This window comes from Hordeum vulgare, chromosome 1H (assembly GCF_904849725.1).
Source record: "Hordeum vulgare subsp. vulgare chromosome 1H, MorexV3_pseudomolecules_assembly, whole genome shotgun sequence".
NCBI lineage: Eukaryota > Viridiplantae > Streptophyta > Magnoliopsida > Poales > Poaceae > Hordeum > Hordeum vulgare.
In genome coordinates this window covers 420,386,418-420,401,471 of record NC_058518.1, presented here as the reverse complement: position 1 = coordinate 420,401,471, position 15,054 = coordinate 420,386,418, and the positions used below count along the sequence as shown (strand labels likewise).

At 47.9% G+C, this 15,054-nt stretch overlaps 1 protein-coding gene across 6 annotated transcripts; it reads right to left on the bottom strand.

The window, feature by feature from the left end:
* Positions 1 to 6,143: 6,143 nt before the first annotated feature.
* On the bottom strand, positions 6,144 to 9,873 carry LOC123441955 (pentatricopeptide repeat-containing protein At1g43980, mitochondrial). Of its 6 annotated transcripts, none has more exons than XM_045118134.1 (4): positions 7,438 to 9,873; positions 7,304 to 7,350; positions 6,720 to 7,209; positions 6,144 to 6,633 (listed from the first exon to the last, which is right to left on the bottom strand). In XM_045118134.1, the coding sequence occupies exon 1, from the start codon at positions 9,748 to 9,750 to the stop codon at positions 7,627 to 7,629; it is 2,124 nt and encodes a 707-aa protein (XP_044974069.1). In that variant the 5' UTR covers positions 9,751 to 9,873; the 3' UTR covers positions 6,144 to 6,633; positions 6,720 to 7,209; positions 7,304 to 7,350; positions 7,438 to 7,626. The 6 variants fall into 6 exon arrangements, with proteins under 6 accessions (XP_044974069.1, XP_044974071.1, XP_044974061.1 ...); XM_045118136.1 differs by having other exon boundaries at positions 7,304 to 7,316; XM_045118126.1 differs by having other exon boundaries at positions 7,304 to 9,873.
* Between the last annotated feature and the right edge of the window lie 5,181 nt (positions 9,874 to 15,054).

Genomic DNA, 15,054 nt, shown 5'->3' with positions numbered 1-15,054 from the left:
ATAGTTTGCTATTGACGTGGAAGCAATAATAATTCAAGCAAACTAGCAAAGTAATCATGAACTTTCAAAATAACAAGGCCAAAAGAAAGTTATCCCTACAAAAGCATATAGTCTGGCTATGCTCTATCATCATTGCACAACGAATTTAAATAATGCACAACCCCGGTATTGGCCAAGTAATTGTTTCACACCTTTACTTTCTCAAACCTTTTCAACTCTCACGCAATACATGAGCGTGAGCCATGGTTATAGCACTATAGATGGTGTGGAATGTGGTGGAGGTTGCAAGACAAAAAGGAGAAGATAGTCACATTAACTAGGCATATCAATGAGATGTGGATATGCTCATCAATAGATATCAATGTGAATGAGTAGGGATTTCCATACAATTGATGCACTAGAGCTATGAGTATGTGAAAGCTCTTAAAGAAAACTAGTGGGTGTGCGTCTAACTTGCTTGCTCACGAAGACCTAAGGCAATTTTGAGGAAGCCTATCATTGGAATATACAAGCCAAGTTATATAATGAAAATTCCCCACTAGCTATATGGTGGTGACAAAAAGGGAGACTCTCAATCATGAAGATCATGGTGCTTAATATGCACAAGTGTGGAAAAAGTGGTAGCATTGTCCCTTCTCTCTTTTTCTCTCATTTTTTTGGTGGGCTCTTTGGCCTCTTTTTTTGTGGGCTTCTTTGGCCTCTTTTATTTCCTCACATGTGACAATGCTCCATTAATGATGATCATCACACTTTCAACTCAAAACTTAGAGCAACTATGACTCTATATGGAATGCCTTCGGTAGTGTACCGTGGCAATGATCTAGCATGGCATAGACATCAATGGAAACATCATGCTAGCTATCTTACGATCATGCAATGGCAATGTAGACGTGGTGGCACATGTCATGGTAGTAGTTGCATGGCAATATATCTCGGAATGACTTTGAAAAAGCCATAATAGGTAGGTATGGTGGCTGTTTTGAGGGAGGCTAATGGTGGGTTTTGTGCACCGGCGAAAGTTGCACGGCACTAAGAAGATAGTGATGGTGGAAGGTGAAAGTGCATCTAAACCATGGACTCAACATTAGTCATGAAGAACTCATATACTTGTTGCAAAAGTTTTATTAGTAATCGAAACAAAGCATTCAACGCATACTCCTAGGGGAAGGGTTGGTAGGTATAAACCATCGCGCGATCCCGACCGCCACGCAAAGGATGACAATCAATATACTAATCATGCTCAGATTTCATCACATAGCGGTTCACCATACGTGCATGCTATGGGAATCACTAATTTCAACATAGGTATTTCTAGATCCACAACACCTTACTAGCATGACTTCAATATTACCATAACCACAACTCAAAACTAATTGAGATGAATCAAACTTCTCTAACTCTTCAATGCACATGAAGGTGGAAGTTTTCGTATCCCTTTGGATAACTACCCCTTTTGAGACTACTTTCAAAGCATAGATCAACTACCAAGCCACGCACCGCTGTGCTCTAAAAGATATAAGTGAAGCAAATAGAGCAAAAGTATCTAGCTCAAAAGATATAAGTGAAGCACATGTGAGCTGAATTGTCTACCAAAGGATATAAGTGAAGCTCGACAAAATCACGGTGTGTGCATGTCTCTCTCTATAGGTGTGCAGCAAGGATGATTGTGACACAACAAAATAAAAGACTCCTACGATACAAGACGCTCCAAGCAAAAACACATAACATGTGGTGAATAAAAATATAGCCCCAAATAACGTTACCGATGGATTAAAGACGAGAGAGAGGGGATGCCTTCCCGGGGCATCCCCAAGCTTAGGCTTTTATGGCATCCTTGAATCTCTTGGGGTGCCTTGGGCATCCCCAAGCTTGAGCTCTTGCCACTCTTTATCTTTTTGTCCATAAGACCTTCACCCAAAACTTGAAAACTTCACAACACGAAACTTAAACAGAAACTCGTGATAACATTAGTACAAGAAAGCAAACCACCACTTCCTTAGGTACTGTAGCAAACTTAAATTCTACTTGTGCTGATGTTGGTTTACTGTACTTTCAATCTTGCATGGCTAATACCCCCCGATACTATCCATAGTTTCATCAAAATAAGCAACCAACACAACAAAAACAGAATCTGTTAATAGCAGACCAGTCTGTAGCAATATGTATATTTCGTATACCTCTGGTACTTCAAATATTCTGAAAAATTACGAAAGTCTGAAGAATTTTCGTAGAAATCAGCAGCAAAAAGAATCAACTCAAAATCTCTTACAGAAAAAAAAAGTTAAAATTATTTTCGTGAGCAGAAAGTTTGTGTCTTTTCCAGCATGACCAAACGATCATCCCCAAGACTAATCATAACGGTTTTGCTTGGCACAAACGCAAAAAGAAACACAAAAAACACAATCATAACAGAATTATGAAAGTGTGGAAAACACAAAACATAAAGAAAAATGATAGATTCGTTGGGTTGCCTCCCAACAAGCGCTTTTGTTTAACGCCCTTAGCTAGGCATTGATTTCAATGATGCTCACATAAAAGGTAAGGACTGAAACACAACGAGAGCATCCTAAAGCATGTGAAAATCACATCTAAGTCTAACATACTTACTACGCATAGGCATTTTATAGGAAAACAAATTGTGACGACAACCAATAGCTGCCATATGCAAGGAAGAAGAAAGAGACAATAGCAATTTCAACATAACGAGAGGTAATTGGGTAACATGAAAGTTTCTACCACAATATTTTCCTCTCTCATAGCAATTACATGTGGGATCATATTCGAATTCAACAATGTAGCTATCACATAGGATATTCTTTTCATGATCCACATGCATGCAAAGTTGACGCTCTTCAAAAATAGTGGGATTATCATCAAATAAAGTCATGACTTCTCCAATCCCACTTTCAATATTGTTGCAAATATCATATTCATCATGAGGCTTAAACAAATTTTCAAGATCATAAGAAAGATCATCACCCCAATCATGATTATTGCAACAAGTAGTGGACATAGCAAAACTAGCATCCCCAAGCTTAGGGTTTTGCATATTTTTAGCATGATTGTCACTAATAGAATTTATAGTGAAACCATTGCAATCATGCTTTTCATCCAAGGTGCCCTCGTGAATCACTTCATGAATTTCTTCATCACGATTTTTAGATTCACACATCTCAAGCAAAACTCCATAAAAATAGTCAATTGCCCTCAACTCACTAGCAATTCGTTCAACAATAGCGGGTCTCTTAAAGATACTAGCTAGTGGATGAGGATCCATATCAATAGATTTTCAGCAAGCGAAGATGCAAGCATATTGAAGGCACATGGCACACAAGTGAACAGAAAGCAAGCGAGAGAAAAAGACGAACGAAAAGGCAAACGAAAAAGGCAAATGTGAAGTGGGGGAGAGGAAAACGAGAGGCAACTGGCAACAAAAGTAAATGCAAGAGATGAGTTTGTGAGACCTACTTGGATAGATCTTGATTTCTCCTCCCCGGCAACGGCGCCAGAAATACTTCTGATGGTTGTTGTGTATCCCTTGCAACGGCGCCAGAAATAGTTGTGTCGACGGCACCAGGAATCCTTCAGCTGCGGCTACGCCTTAAGGGACTTCCTAGGCAAGTATGCAAAGGATTTCCCCCGTGGCCTTGGAGCCTTGCGTTGGTGTTCCCTTGAAGCGGAAAGGGTGATGTAGCACAGCGACGGTAAGTATTTCCCTCAGTTTGAGAACCAAGGTATCAATCCGGCGGAAGAGTATCTCAAGATCCTGCACAAACACAAAAGCTTGCACCCAACGCTATGAAGGGGTTGTCAATCCCTTATAGATTGTTTGCCAAGTGAGAACTGAAAGCAACAAAGTAACAAAGCAAAGTAAAAGCGGAGGTGTAAACGATGGATGTGAATAGACCCGGGGGCCGTAGTGTTTACTAGTGGCTTCTCTCATGAAAGGAAGTAGACGGTGGGTGAACAAATTACTGTCGAGCAATTGATAGAACCGCGCAAAGTCGTGACGATATCTATGCAATGATTATATCTATAGGCATCACGTCCGAAACAAGTAGACCGATACTTTCTGCATCTACTACTATTACTCCACACGTCGACCGCTATCCAGCATGCATCTAGTGTATTAAGTCCATAAGAACAGAGTAACGCCTTAAGCAAGATGACATGATGTAGAGGGATAATCTCAAACCAATGATAAAACCCCCATCTTTTTACCCTTGATGGCAACTACTTGATGTGTGCCTTGCTGCCCCTACCGTCACTGGGAAAGGTCACCACATGGTAGAACCCAAAACCAAGCACTTCTCCCATTGCAAGAATCATAGATCTAGTTGGCCAAATAAAACCCAAGACTCGGAGAGACTTACAAGGATATCAAATCATGCATATAAGAAATCAGCAAAGACTCAAATATATATCATAGATAATCTGATCACAAATCCACAATTCATCGGATCTCGACAAACACACCGCCAAAGAAGATTACATTGAAGAGATCTCCATGAAGATCATGGAGAACTTTGTATTGAAGATCCAAGAGAGAGAAGAAGCCATCTAGCTACTAACTACGGGCCCGTAGGTCTGAAGTGAACTACTCACGAGTCATTGGAGGGGCGATGATGATGATGAAGAAGCCCTCCAACTCCAAAGTCCCCTCCGGCAGGGCGCCGGGAAGGGTCTCCACATGAGATCTCGCGAAAACGGAAGCTTGCGGCAGCGGAAAAGTATTTTCGAGGCTCCCCTGATTTTTTGCGGAATATTTGGGAATTTATAGGCCAAAGACCTAGGTCAGGGGGCGGCCAGGGAGGCCACAAGCCTGCCCACCGCCGCCTCCCCCCTGGTGGCGGAGTGGGGGGCTTGTGGGCTCCCTAGAGCCCACCTGGCTTGGCCCAAAAGCCCCGTGGTCTTCTTCCGTTCGGGAGAAAATCATTTCGACGTTTTTCTTCCGTTTGTACTCCGTTCCAAAATCAGATCTGAAAAGAGTCAAAAACACGGAAAAACAGGAACTGGCACTTAGCAGTGAATTAATAAGTTAGTCCCAAAAAAAGATATAAAAGGTACATAAAATCACCAAAGAAGACAAGATAACAACGTGAAACCATCAAAAATTATAGATACGTTTGAGACGTATCACCCATCTCCATGACATTTGGGGCCGACTAGCCCCCCCCCCCCCCCCGGGAGGGGGGCGGCTGGCGGCAGCCAGCCTGTTTGGCCAACGCGTTGACGGCCAACTGGCGGCATTTGGCGTGGCCCGGCGCCAGGCGGCTGGTCAGTCCCCGTCCCATCCGACCATACCAACGTACGGTGACGAGACCCGACACATGATGCAGAGGCGCTCGTGACCACTGTGCACGCCGACAAGCTCGGTGTGGCCACGGGCGCAATGATGTAAGGGTCAGCGAGGCTACACGGCCCCCATCACCACCGAGGCTGACCGAGCGAGACGACTGTGTAGCCATGCTTACCCCTACCTACTCCCTGACGACTGGCGCGTTAGCCGTTGAGGCGCACGTCTGGCGGGCCCCGCGCCGGACAAGACCCGACAACGGCGGGCCCCACGGCCAGCCGGAGAGGCTGGCAGCCGGGTCCCGCCTCCTACTTTCTCCCAAAACTGTACATCTCACGCTACACTATAAAGCCTCATGTCAGCCCCCGGAGAGTGGGCACACCTAGAAGCAATCAGCGAACCTATAGACCCCAGAACTACACACACCATCGAGGGAGCGAGGCCGGTAGCAAGGGCTCCGTCTCCCTCCTCACGAGCAGATCGAGGAGCACCATTTGTATTGTGATCTCATATAGCCACACATGCAGGACTAGGGATTTTATCTCACCGGAGGGCCCTGAACCTGGGTAGATCCACGTCATGTGTCTTGCGCCTACACCCGTTCGTAGACGCCGCCGGCGCCCGTCGGCCCCAAGCCACGATCTAAGCCACCCCTGGCATCTGCCGCGGAAATACCATGATAGTGTTGCCTGTTGGTTCTGTTTCCTAGCCAAGTAATTTGTTTCCATGCTGTTGGTAGCAACAATCCAGTAGCCAATTAGTTATTCTATTGAAAATCATCAGAGATTCCGTTATGTGACTCAATAGAATCAGATGATGCACATAGAAAGAACGCAAGCCAGATTCATCTGTCAACAGGATACTTGGCAACATATCACTGGTATTCTCATAGGAGACTGAATACTATTCCCCAACACGGTGGTGAAAATTTAAACAGATGAACAGAGTGGTGTATAAGAATTAACTGTTGTCTAGTAAAATAATTTATGCTATCTGAATGCACAAATGTCAGATCTAAAACAATAATCAGTAATCAGGTCCCAAGCTTTGTAAAAACTGTAGGCCCTACATAGATTGCTCAGCTACATCCTTGGACTCGTCGGCGCTACCGCTATAGATCAAATCATTTATTCCATTGACACGAGGAACCTGAACCGGCAGTCTCGGTTGAACCGCACCGCGGGGCATGTTTCTCCAGCTGCAAGCAGCAGTTCCCAAATGTCTCCAGGTTCACTTTCAACCAGAAGTCCAGATTAAACAGAAAATCCAACTCAAGCTGATTCATCTCGAATGCGCCGATTCCTCCCACCCTAGCGTAGAATGCACTCTTGAAAAACCTGCGGCACATGTATTACTGGAAACCTGTGCATGTTTGTGATATACAAATAATGCCATTGCAGTTGCGGTGGCAGTGGGTACTTACGCATCATCCGTGAATTTGGCAGCAACCACCACACCTGTAATTAGCAAGCGATGAACATTGAAAGGGCGTCATGTACTACACATTTGGTTGCTAGCTATCTCTCCATGTACACTAGTGCCAACACAAAGCAAGACGGCCTGCACTCAGCATACTTGAAAATGTATTCTGCATAGAGCTGTATACTTGACATTATAAGTTTATAACCTAGTACTCCCTATACACTCATTTCAGCGTCAATTAATTCCGGACGAAGGTTGTACTTATTTAGTTTTCTGAATTGATCTGCCAAGATATGTTGCAACTTGCAAGAAGCAACGGCACCTTTGGAAACTTAGTATGACCTTTCTTTGATCGTCATGCTGCCAAACCCCATGTCAGGTAAGCTCTCCAAATGCTTATCACTAGCATCGGTTGTAGATAACCCCATAGGTGCTTGATGGCAGTTGCCTGCCCTACTCCTAATTGGATGCCATCCACGTGCAATTCTGACCTGTGGTGGCATCGACAAGGGCATGTAAGTATCACACTAAGTACCCGCCCAATGGCAAAATCCTATACAATTCTAACAAGAGATCACCACCCACCTGCGCACAAGATCTGTAGCAAAAAGATGTGAAGTGAATTAATCAGTCTGTAAGACAACATGACGTCAAGTAAATTAATCAATCTATAAGACAATATACTATACACATCACCATATATGAACACGAAGTAAAACCTGATCACTGTTCTTTGCCAACATACTGGATGGCCTGATTTCTGCACTCTCTCGGGATAATGTCTTTTTCTTGATGCTCGTAGTGCTTGCTTAACAATCTGTAGCTTAAGCTGCCTTGCTATCAAGTCAAGGTAACCACATGACCACTGTGAGACGGTCCTAGCTGAATAATTACGTTAGTTGCACAGCTCACAGAGTGCAATCCAAGAACTGCGGATGGCAATCAAATCCCTTGTTCTTCTTGAGATCTTGTGTATGAATTGTACCAACACGACCAGGAGCATAAATGTGATCCATCATGTCCCAGAACAATAGATCTAAAACTGCATACGTAACTTCACTTCCTTGATGCAATATTTGTTCAGATGTAAACACATGAATTTCATTCTTGATGCAGAGCCAGCTACATTCCCCAACCTTCTTTGCACCTAAAGCTTCCATTGACCTCCACATCCTGGCCATGCTTTCCCACTTACATCTTGCACCATAGGTACGAGCCAGAACAGTGTACGGCAGTGATGACCGAGGCTTCAGTTTCAACATATTCTCTGCGATTGACTCTGCCATGGCAAAATCCCCTTGAATCATGCAAGCCTCAAGAATATTGAGGAGAGCAGCAGTATTGCACTTCTGCAACTTGTTCTGGACTAAATCTTCTGCCTCTCTAAACAATCCTGCACGGCTTAACATGTCAGCCACACATGCATAGTGCTCCAGGCCAGGCACGACATGGTACTTGGCTTTAAACAGGAAAATTATATCCATTGCTTCATTAACCAGACCCCCCAAGCTACAAGCAGATAAAGCTCCGAAAAGAGTAATTCTATCTGGCTTGACACCACAGTCCAGCATCCACCAAAACACTCCAAGAGCTTCCCTACCTCCCCCATTCCGCGATAGACCGATGATCATTGTATTCCATAACACCAAATCCTTGACACAAACACTGTCGAAGAGTTTCCTGGCATGCTTCAAGGAACCTAACTTACAATACATGTCAACGAGAGCAGTGGCAACAATCATATCATCCTCAAACCCACATTTATATACCAGCGTATGGATTTGAGTGCCCTGCTCCATCAGACCAAAACACGAACTCCATCTCAGCACGCTCGCAAAAGTGAACTCAGTTGGAAGAACAGCATTTCGCAGAGCAATCACAAAGAGGCCCAGAGCTTGCTCCATTAAACCACTCCTGGCATAACACGATATCATTGCGTTGCATGTTTCTGAGTCCCATTTTGTTAATCCCTCGAAAAGCCTGACAACATCAGGTAGTCTGTCAGACATGGACAACAGGCCGATAACAGCACTACAAATGATAGAATTGGACAGGAGTCCTGTTTTGACGCAAAGGGCCAAGAGCTGGTCACCCTTAGCGAAATCCTCGATATCTGTGCACGCGGTAAGCACCGTTGACACACTGCATTCGTCAACCGAAAGCCCATGGCTTCTAGTCAACCGGAAGCACTCAAACACTGCATTGCTTTGGCCATCATCCTTGTACACTGACATGACAGAATTCAGCGAAACGATGTCCAGTTCATTCATATTCCAAAAGACGCGCACGGCATATTCCAAGAGACCGACACGCCGATACATGTCAACAAGCGTGTTGCCCACTACGGCGTTGTGTTGGGCAGAGCCGTGACGGACGGCAGCTGCATGAACCTGCATCCCGTGGGGAGCAGAGCAGACCGCCGACGAGACAATGGAGAAGGTGAAGGCGCTAGGCCTGACGCCTAGCCCCCTCATCCTGCGCGCAAGACTGAGCGCCTCGCCGGCGTGCCCGCTTTGAGCGTAGCCAGAGATCATGGAATTGTAGGCGACGGTGTCCCTCATAGGCATTTCGTCGAACAGCCTGCGCGCAGCCGGGAGGTCACGGGACTTGAGCAGTGCGGCGAGGAGGATGTTGTGCGAGAAGCGGTTGGCTGCGTCGCTGGGCGCGTGGGTCAGCAGGGCGATGGCGGCAGGGGTGGCGCCGAGGCGGGAGTAAGCGGCGGCGAGGCAGTTGGCGAGGAAGGGGTGGCTGAAGAGGCGTGAGGAGCGGAGGAGACGGGCGTGGAGTGCCGCAGCGGCGGATAGGGAGGCGGAGCGGGCAAGGAGCGCTGAGAGGGCGGCAACTGTCGGATTGTCCAACAGCATTCGGCTGCCGTCGTCACCCTCCGGCGCCGACAAGGAGCTTTCCTGCCCCCTGCATCCCCGCCGGCGAGGCTGCGGCGCTCGACTCCGGTTGCTGCCGTGCTGGAGGAGCTTCGGTCCGGGGCCGGGTGGGGAGTCGTCGTCAGTCAGGATCGAACTGGGTAGGGACATAGGTTCGGTCAAAGATAGAGCAAGGGCAGGGAAGTTGATCACAGCTTATGTACGACCGGTAACCACAGTTGAAGCAGCATCACACGAAGAAAATTCTAGCCGCTATCTGTTGAATTCAAGTTTAATTAGACTAGCAGGCGGAAGGCGGCGCGTCCATGTACGAGTCCATTGTTGGCTAAGTTGCAACTTAATTAGTTGGTTCCTCCTGTTTACTCGTTATTATTCAAAAGTTTTACTAAGTAATGTGAGAAGATTACGAACGGTCAAAAAGAGTACAGATTGCTAGATCGATTACATTATTCACTCGGATGTTAACTCGGTAAAGCAATGTGATTTATCTTAAGGAAAATCATTGTTTTCAACCGACTGATTTCCGTCTCGCATCAACCGGCTGCTACGGGCGCCACGCGTCCTAGTGTGTTCGCCCACCTCCCAGCTTTATCTCCCCATCTGTAGACGAGAACCACTCAATTTCTCCGTTGAGCTCTATCCCCTTTCTCGCCCCCGCACCTCTCGCCATGGCTGTCGCCCAAGCTTCTCCGCCATGGACTGCTGCCCAACTGCTCAAGCTTCTCTGCTATGGCCTGCTGCTCTAAGCTCCAAGCTGCTGCCCAGTCTACACGCCGCTGTTGCATTGCCGAGCTCCGAGCCGATCTCGTCGGAGGCGGACGCTGCAATGTAACGTCGGAGACAGTTTGCCGACGTTGCATACGAGGTCGAGAACATTGCAGTGGAGCGGGCGTTGCTGCCGGTGGCGCAACACGTCGAGTATGACGGCACTGCAATGGAGCGGGCGCTGCTTCCGACGAAGCGGAGACGACGCTGCAATGGAGCAGGCGCTACTTCCGGCGGCGAGACGACATCGCTGCAATGGAGTGGGCGCTGCTTCCGGCGACGCGACGACGACGACGCTGCAATGGTTGAGCACTGCTGTCGATGGCGCTACAATGGAGCGGGCTGCGGCTCAGCAATGGAACAGACGGTGGTGCATGTGTCGACGACGCTGCAATGGAGCAGGCGACGGCGCTGCTGCCGGTGGCACTGTAATGGAGCGGACGGCGGCGCTGCTGACGGTGGCACAACAATGGAACGAATAGCGGTGGCAGTTGTGCTGCGAGGATTGCACCTCTGCGCTCACGCATGGCGTTACATCGACATGAGGACGAAGCAGGAGCGAGGTGTTGACCACATCTGAATCAGCCACGTTGTGTCCAGATCACAATGATCGGACGGCTCGCAAAGCGGTTTATATTTATATACTTTTCAGTCGGCTGATTGGTAGCAATTGCCTTATCTTAAAGATCAATATAAAACAACACAATGACATTAGACATACACATAAGCATAAAATGATTGTTGGACAACCCTATGGAGCGGCGCCGCACCTCCGTCTATGTATAATAAAAACTGTTACATGCATGCAATGATGTCACCAAGATTCATTTTAATTTTAAAATTTAAAAAGTTTTATCTACAAAACCGTTAATTCAATCGATGATCCGCTTTCATCAGTGACTTTCTCTCGACGAGTTCTTCGAAACTAGATCCCATATCGACATGTTCCGTCAACTAATTTTTTTCATCCATACTTGCCACATTTTTTGACCCCACTTGCCATATTATTAACCACTTACTTGCGTGGAAAAATAACTTAATTGACACTTTTAATGTTTTTCTACAAAACCATGTAACAGTTTTCATTATACATGATATAAAAGCATTGTCATAGGTTGTGTTTGTCAATTAAAATATGCAAACTTGTCACATTTACATAAAACTTTGCCAAAAAAACTATTTTTTGTGTTTGTTAGTTTAACTATGTCGAGTTATCATATTTATAAACGATGATCAAAAAAGATTTTTTATGCTCATCGATTTTAAATATGTTGAGTTGTCATATTTTTGCGCGTAATCGCCTAAAAAAATTGTTTGTGCTTGCCATTTTGATTATGTCTAGATGTCATATTTATACACAGTTTTTAAAAAATTTGGCGATTAAGTTATTTTTTATCAGACAAGTAAGTACTTACTAATATGACAAGTAAGTAAAGCAAATGTGGTAAGTACGAGCAAAAAAAATATGTCAAAACATGTCGACATGGGATCTAGTTTTGAAGATTTCATCGAAACAAAGTCAACGGCGAAAACGAATCATCGATCGAATTAACGGTTTAAGAGATAATTTTTTTTGAATTCGATCATTTAGAACGAATCTCATGACATCATTGCATGCATGCATGCATGAGAAGAAAGGATGCAAGCCGCTGCACGGAATGTCCATCATGCGGTGCTTCTAAATAGAATTTCCCATGATTGTTCTAAAAATCTGGACAATAAATAAGAAGGGTGAGATAATGGTATAGTTTTGTAAATTTCAGCATCGCTAAGGGCGTCGGCATCATCGAAGTACGCCTCGTCGTCATGGCCATTGAAGCATGCCTCGCAGCATCGCCACGGCCGTCCGCACCATCGAAGTACGCCTCGTCGTCATGGCCATTGAAGCATGCCTCGCAGCATCGCCACGACCGTCCGCACCATCAAAGTACGCCTCATCGCCTTGGCCATTAAAGCATGCCTCGCAGCATTGCAACGGCCATCTACACCATCGAAGTATGCATCGGCGCCATGGACATTGAAGCATGCCTCGCAGCATCGCCGCGGCCGCCCGCACCATCAAAGTACGCCTCGTCGCCTTGGCCATTGAAGCATGCCTCGCAGCATCGCCGCTACCATCCACACCATCAAAGTACGCCTTGTCGCCATGGCCATTGAAGCATGCCTCGCAACATCGTCACAGCCGTCGATACCATCAAAGTACGCCTCGTCGCCATGGCCATTGAAGCATGCCTCGCAGCATCGTCACGGCCGTTGGCACATCGAAGTACACCTCGTCGCCATGGCCATTGAAGCATGCCTTGCAACATCTCCACGGTTGTTGGTGTAGCAAGCCTCGTTGTCGTGTCCATCCAACCATCGCAGTTGTTGTTGAATCATCGCCACGATCGTCGACACCATTGAAGTATGCCTCATCGCCACGATCGTCGACACCATTGAAGTATGCCTCATCGCCATAACCACTGAAGCATGGCTTGCATCATCATCGTACTCGTTGATGTTGTTATAGCACCCCTCGTCATAGGTCCAACAAACCATCATTGTGGTCGTTGAAGCATCACCGCAGTCGTTGAAGCATGCCTCACATCATTGTTGCGGCTGTTGACACCATTGAAGTACGCCTCATCGTTGTAGCCATTGAAGAATGCCATGCAGCATCACCGCGACGATCATTGTCGTCATAGCATGCCTCGTTCCCGTGTTCATCAAACCATCGCCGTGGTTGTAGCAGAATCGCCATGGCGGTCGACACCTTTGAAGTATGCCTTGTCTTCACGGTGATTGAAGCATGCCTTGGAGCATCGCCATGGCCCACGAAGTCGTCGAAACACGCCTCGTCGTCGTGCTTGTCGAAGAATCACCACAACCATCGACACTATCACAGTGTATGCCTCGTCACCACGACCATTTAAGCATGCCTTGCAGCATCGTCAAGGTCGTCGATGCCATCGTAGCATCCCTTGTCACCATGTATGTCAAACCATCGCCGTTGTCGTAGAAGCATTGCCATGGCCGTCAATACCAACGAAATACGCATGGTGGAGATCCACGGCCATTGAAGCATGCATTGCAACATCACCACGGTCGTCGATGCCATTGTAGCATGCCCCACCGCCAAGTCCATTGCACCATCATCGTCGGTTGCCGCATTCCTATGAGTTTCTGCAGTTGCAGCGCTGCCATGAGTAGCGAACCTGGGGCCTTGTTGCGCCTGTGCCAGGCACCCTACAACATGCCGCCCTTCATCCGTCGGCCTTGCGATTTCTCCTGCAAAGGGTCTTGCAACGGCGCCTCCAAACCATACCTGGCCAAACGGGCCGGCCCGACACGGCACGACCCGCCTGGGCCCGATTAATATATGGGTCGTGCCGTGTCGGCCCTCGTGCCAACCTCCCAGGCCCAAGCACGGCACGTGGCCTAATCGGATCGGCCCGCGGCACGCTAAGGCACGGCGGCCCGCGACACATTTGCTATTTTTTTCTCCTCTAATTGAAAATCCCGCCCAGATCCCGCGCCCTAGACCGCTCCCCCGCGCTACTCCCGCCCAGATCGAACGCAAACCTGCGAAACGACGGCTATTCCCGCGCCCCCCAGCCAGCTGGCGCCATGCCGCCCTGGCCCGCAGCGCCCGCTCCCCCGGTCCCCCCACGCCAAGGGCCGCCCCCGCTCCCCCATCGCCCGGTGCCCTGAATGCCGGATGCTCTCGTGGGCTGGCCCACCCTAATCGTGTCGGGCCGTGCTGGCACGCGGGCTCGGGGTGGCAGCCCGGGCACGGCCCACGGCGTGCTCGTGCGTGGCCCGGATACGATTAGGCCGTGCCGAGCCCGGCCCGTCTCGTGCCTGCCCGTCAGGCACGGCCCGTTTGGCCAGGTATGCTCCAAACCACGTCTTCCTCAAGCTAATTCAGTTTATTAGTGAAGTAGACATGCAAGGAGAGAGAAAGAGCATTTCGTCAACGGAGTAACAAAAGAGAGCGAGGGGATGGTATGAGGCAGCGTCGGTTGGGATAAGGACAAGGAGGGAGATGTGGTTTGCGGGCCTTCCTCAGCTACAATTATTTAGGTACAGAGAAAGAAATATACAGAGTATAGAATTCTTTCTTTTCATGAGTTTAGTTCAATTTCAATCGAATCCAACCCCACTTCCGCTTCCGTTCGCTCCCCGGTGCTTATTCATTGTTTTCACCCTCCAAAGTCCAGAGTCCAGACACACACCCGGCTTACTTATAACTAATCGGGGAAAGAGGAGACTATTTTGAAAAGAAGAGAGGGGAAAGAGGAAAACCTAGTTCTGGCTAGTATCTGATCAATGGCGGCGGCTGGCCATGGACAGACGGCGGCAGTCCCCTATTGCTACCTTTTCCGATGCTACTGTCGCTGGCCATGGACAAACTGCTCGGATAGTATCCAGCGCTTCGCCCCCGGCATGGACTACCGACACATCCCGGACCCAAACGACGGCGTCGATGACCGCGCCCAGTGGTCGGTCCTCGTCGGCTGCACATGCGCCGACCAGCACCTCTACAACCTCCGCCTGCACCGCTTCCGCGTGACCTCGTCGGGCCGGGTCACCGGCCACAGCAACGACCTGCTTGAGCCCTTCTTCACCGTGCACCCGGAAGACAAGGACAACACGGTCTACGCCGAAGCCACGGCCGCGCTAGCTCCCGGCGGCCGCCGGCTAGACGTC

Bases quoted from the DNA above. Each gene is read 5' to 3' on its own strand.
- LOC123441955 (XM_045118116.1), bottom strand. From the start codon at position 9,750: ATGTCCCTACCCAGTTCGATCCTGACTGACGACGACTCCCCACCCGGC.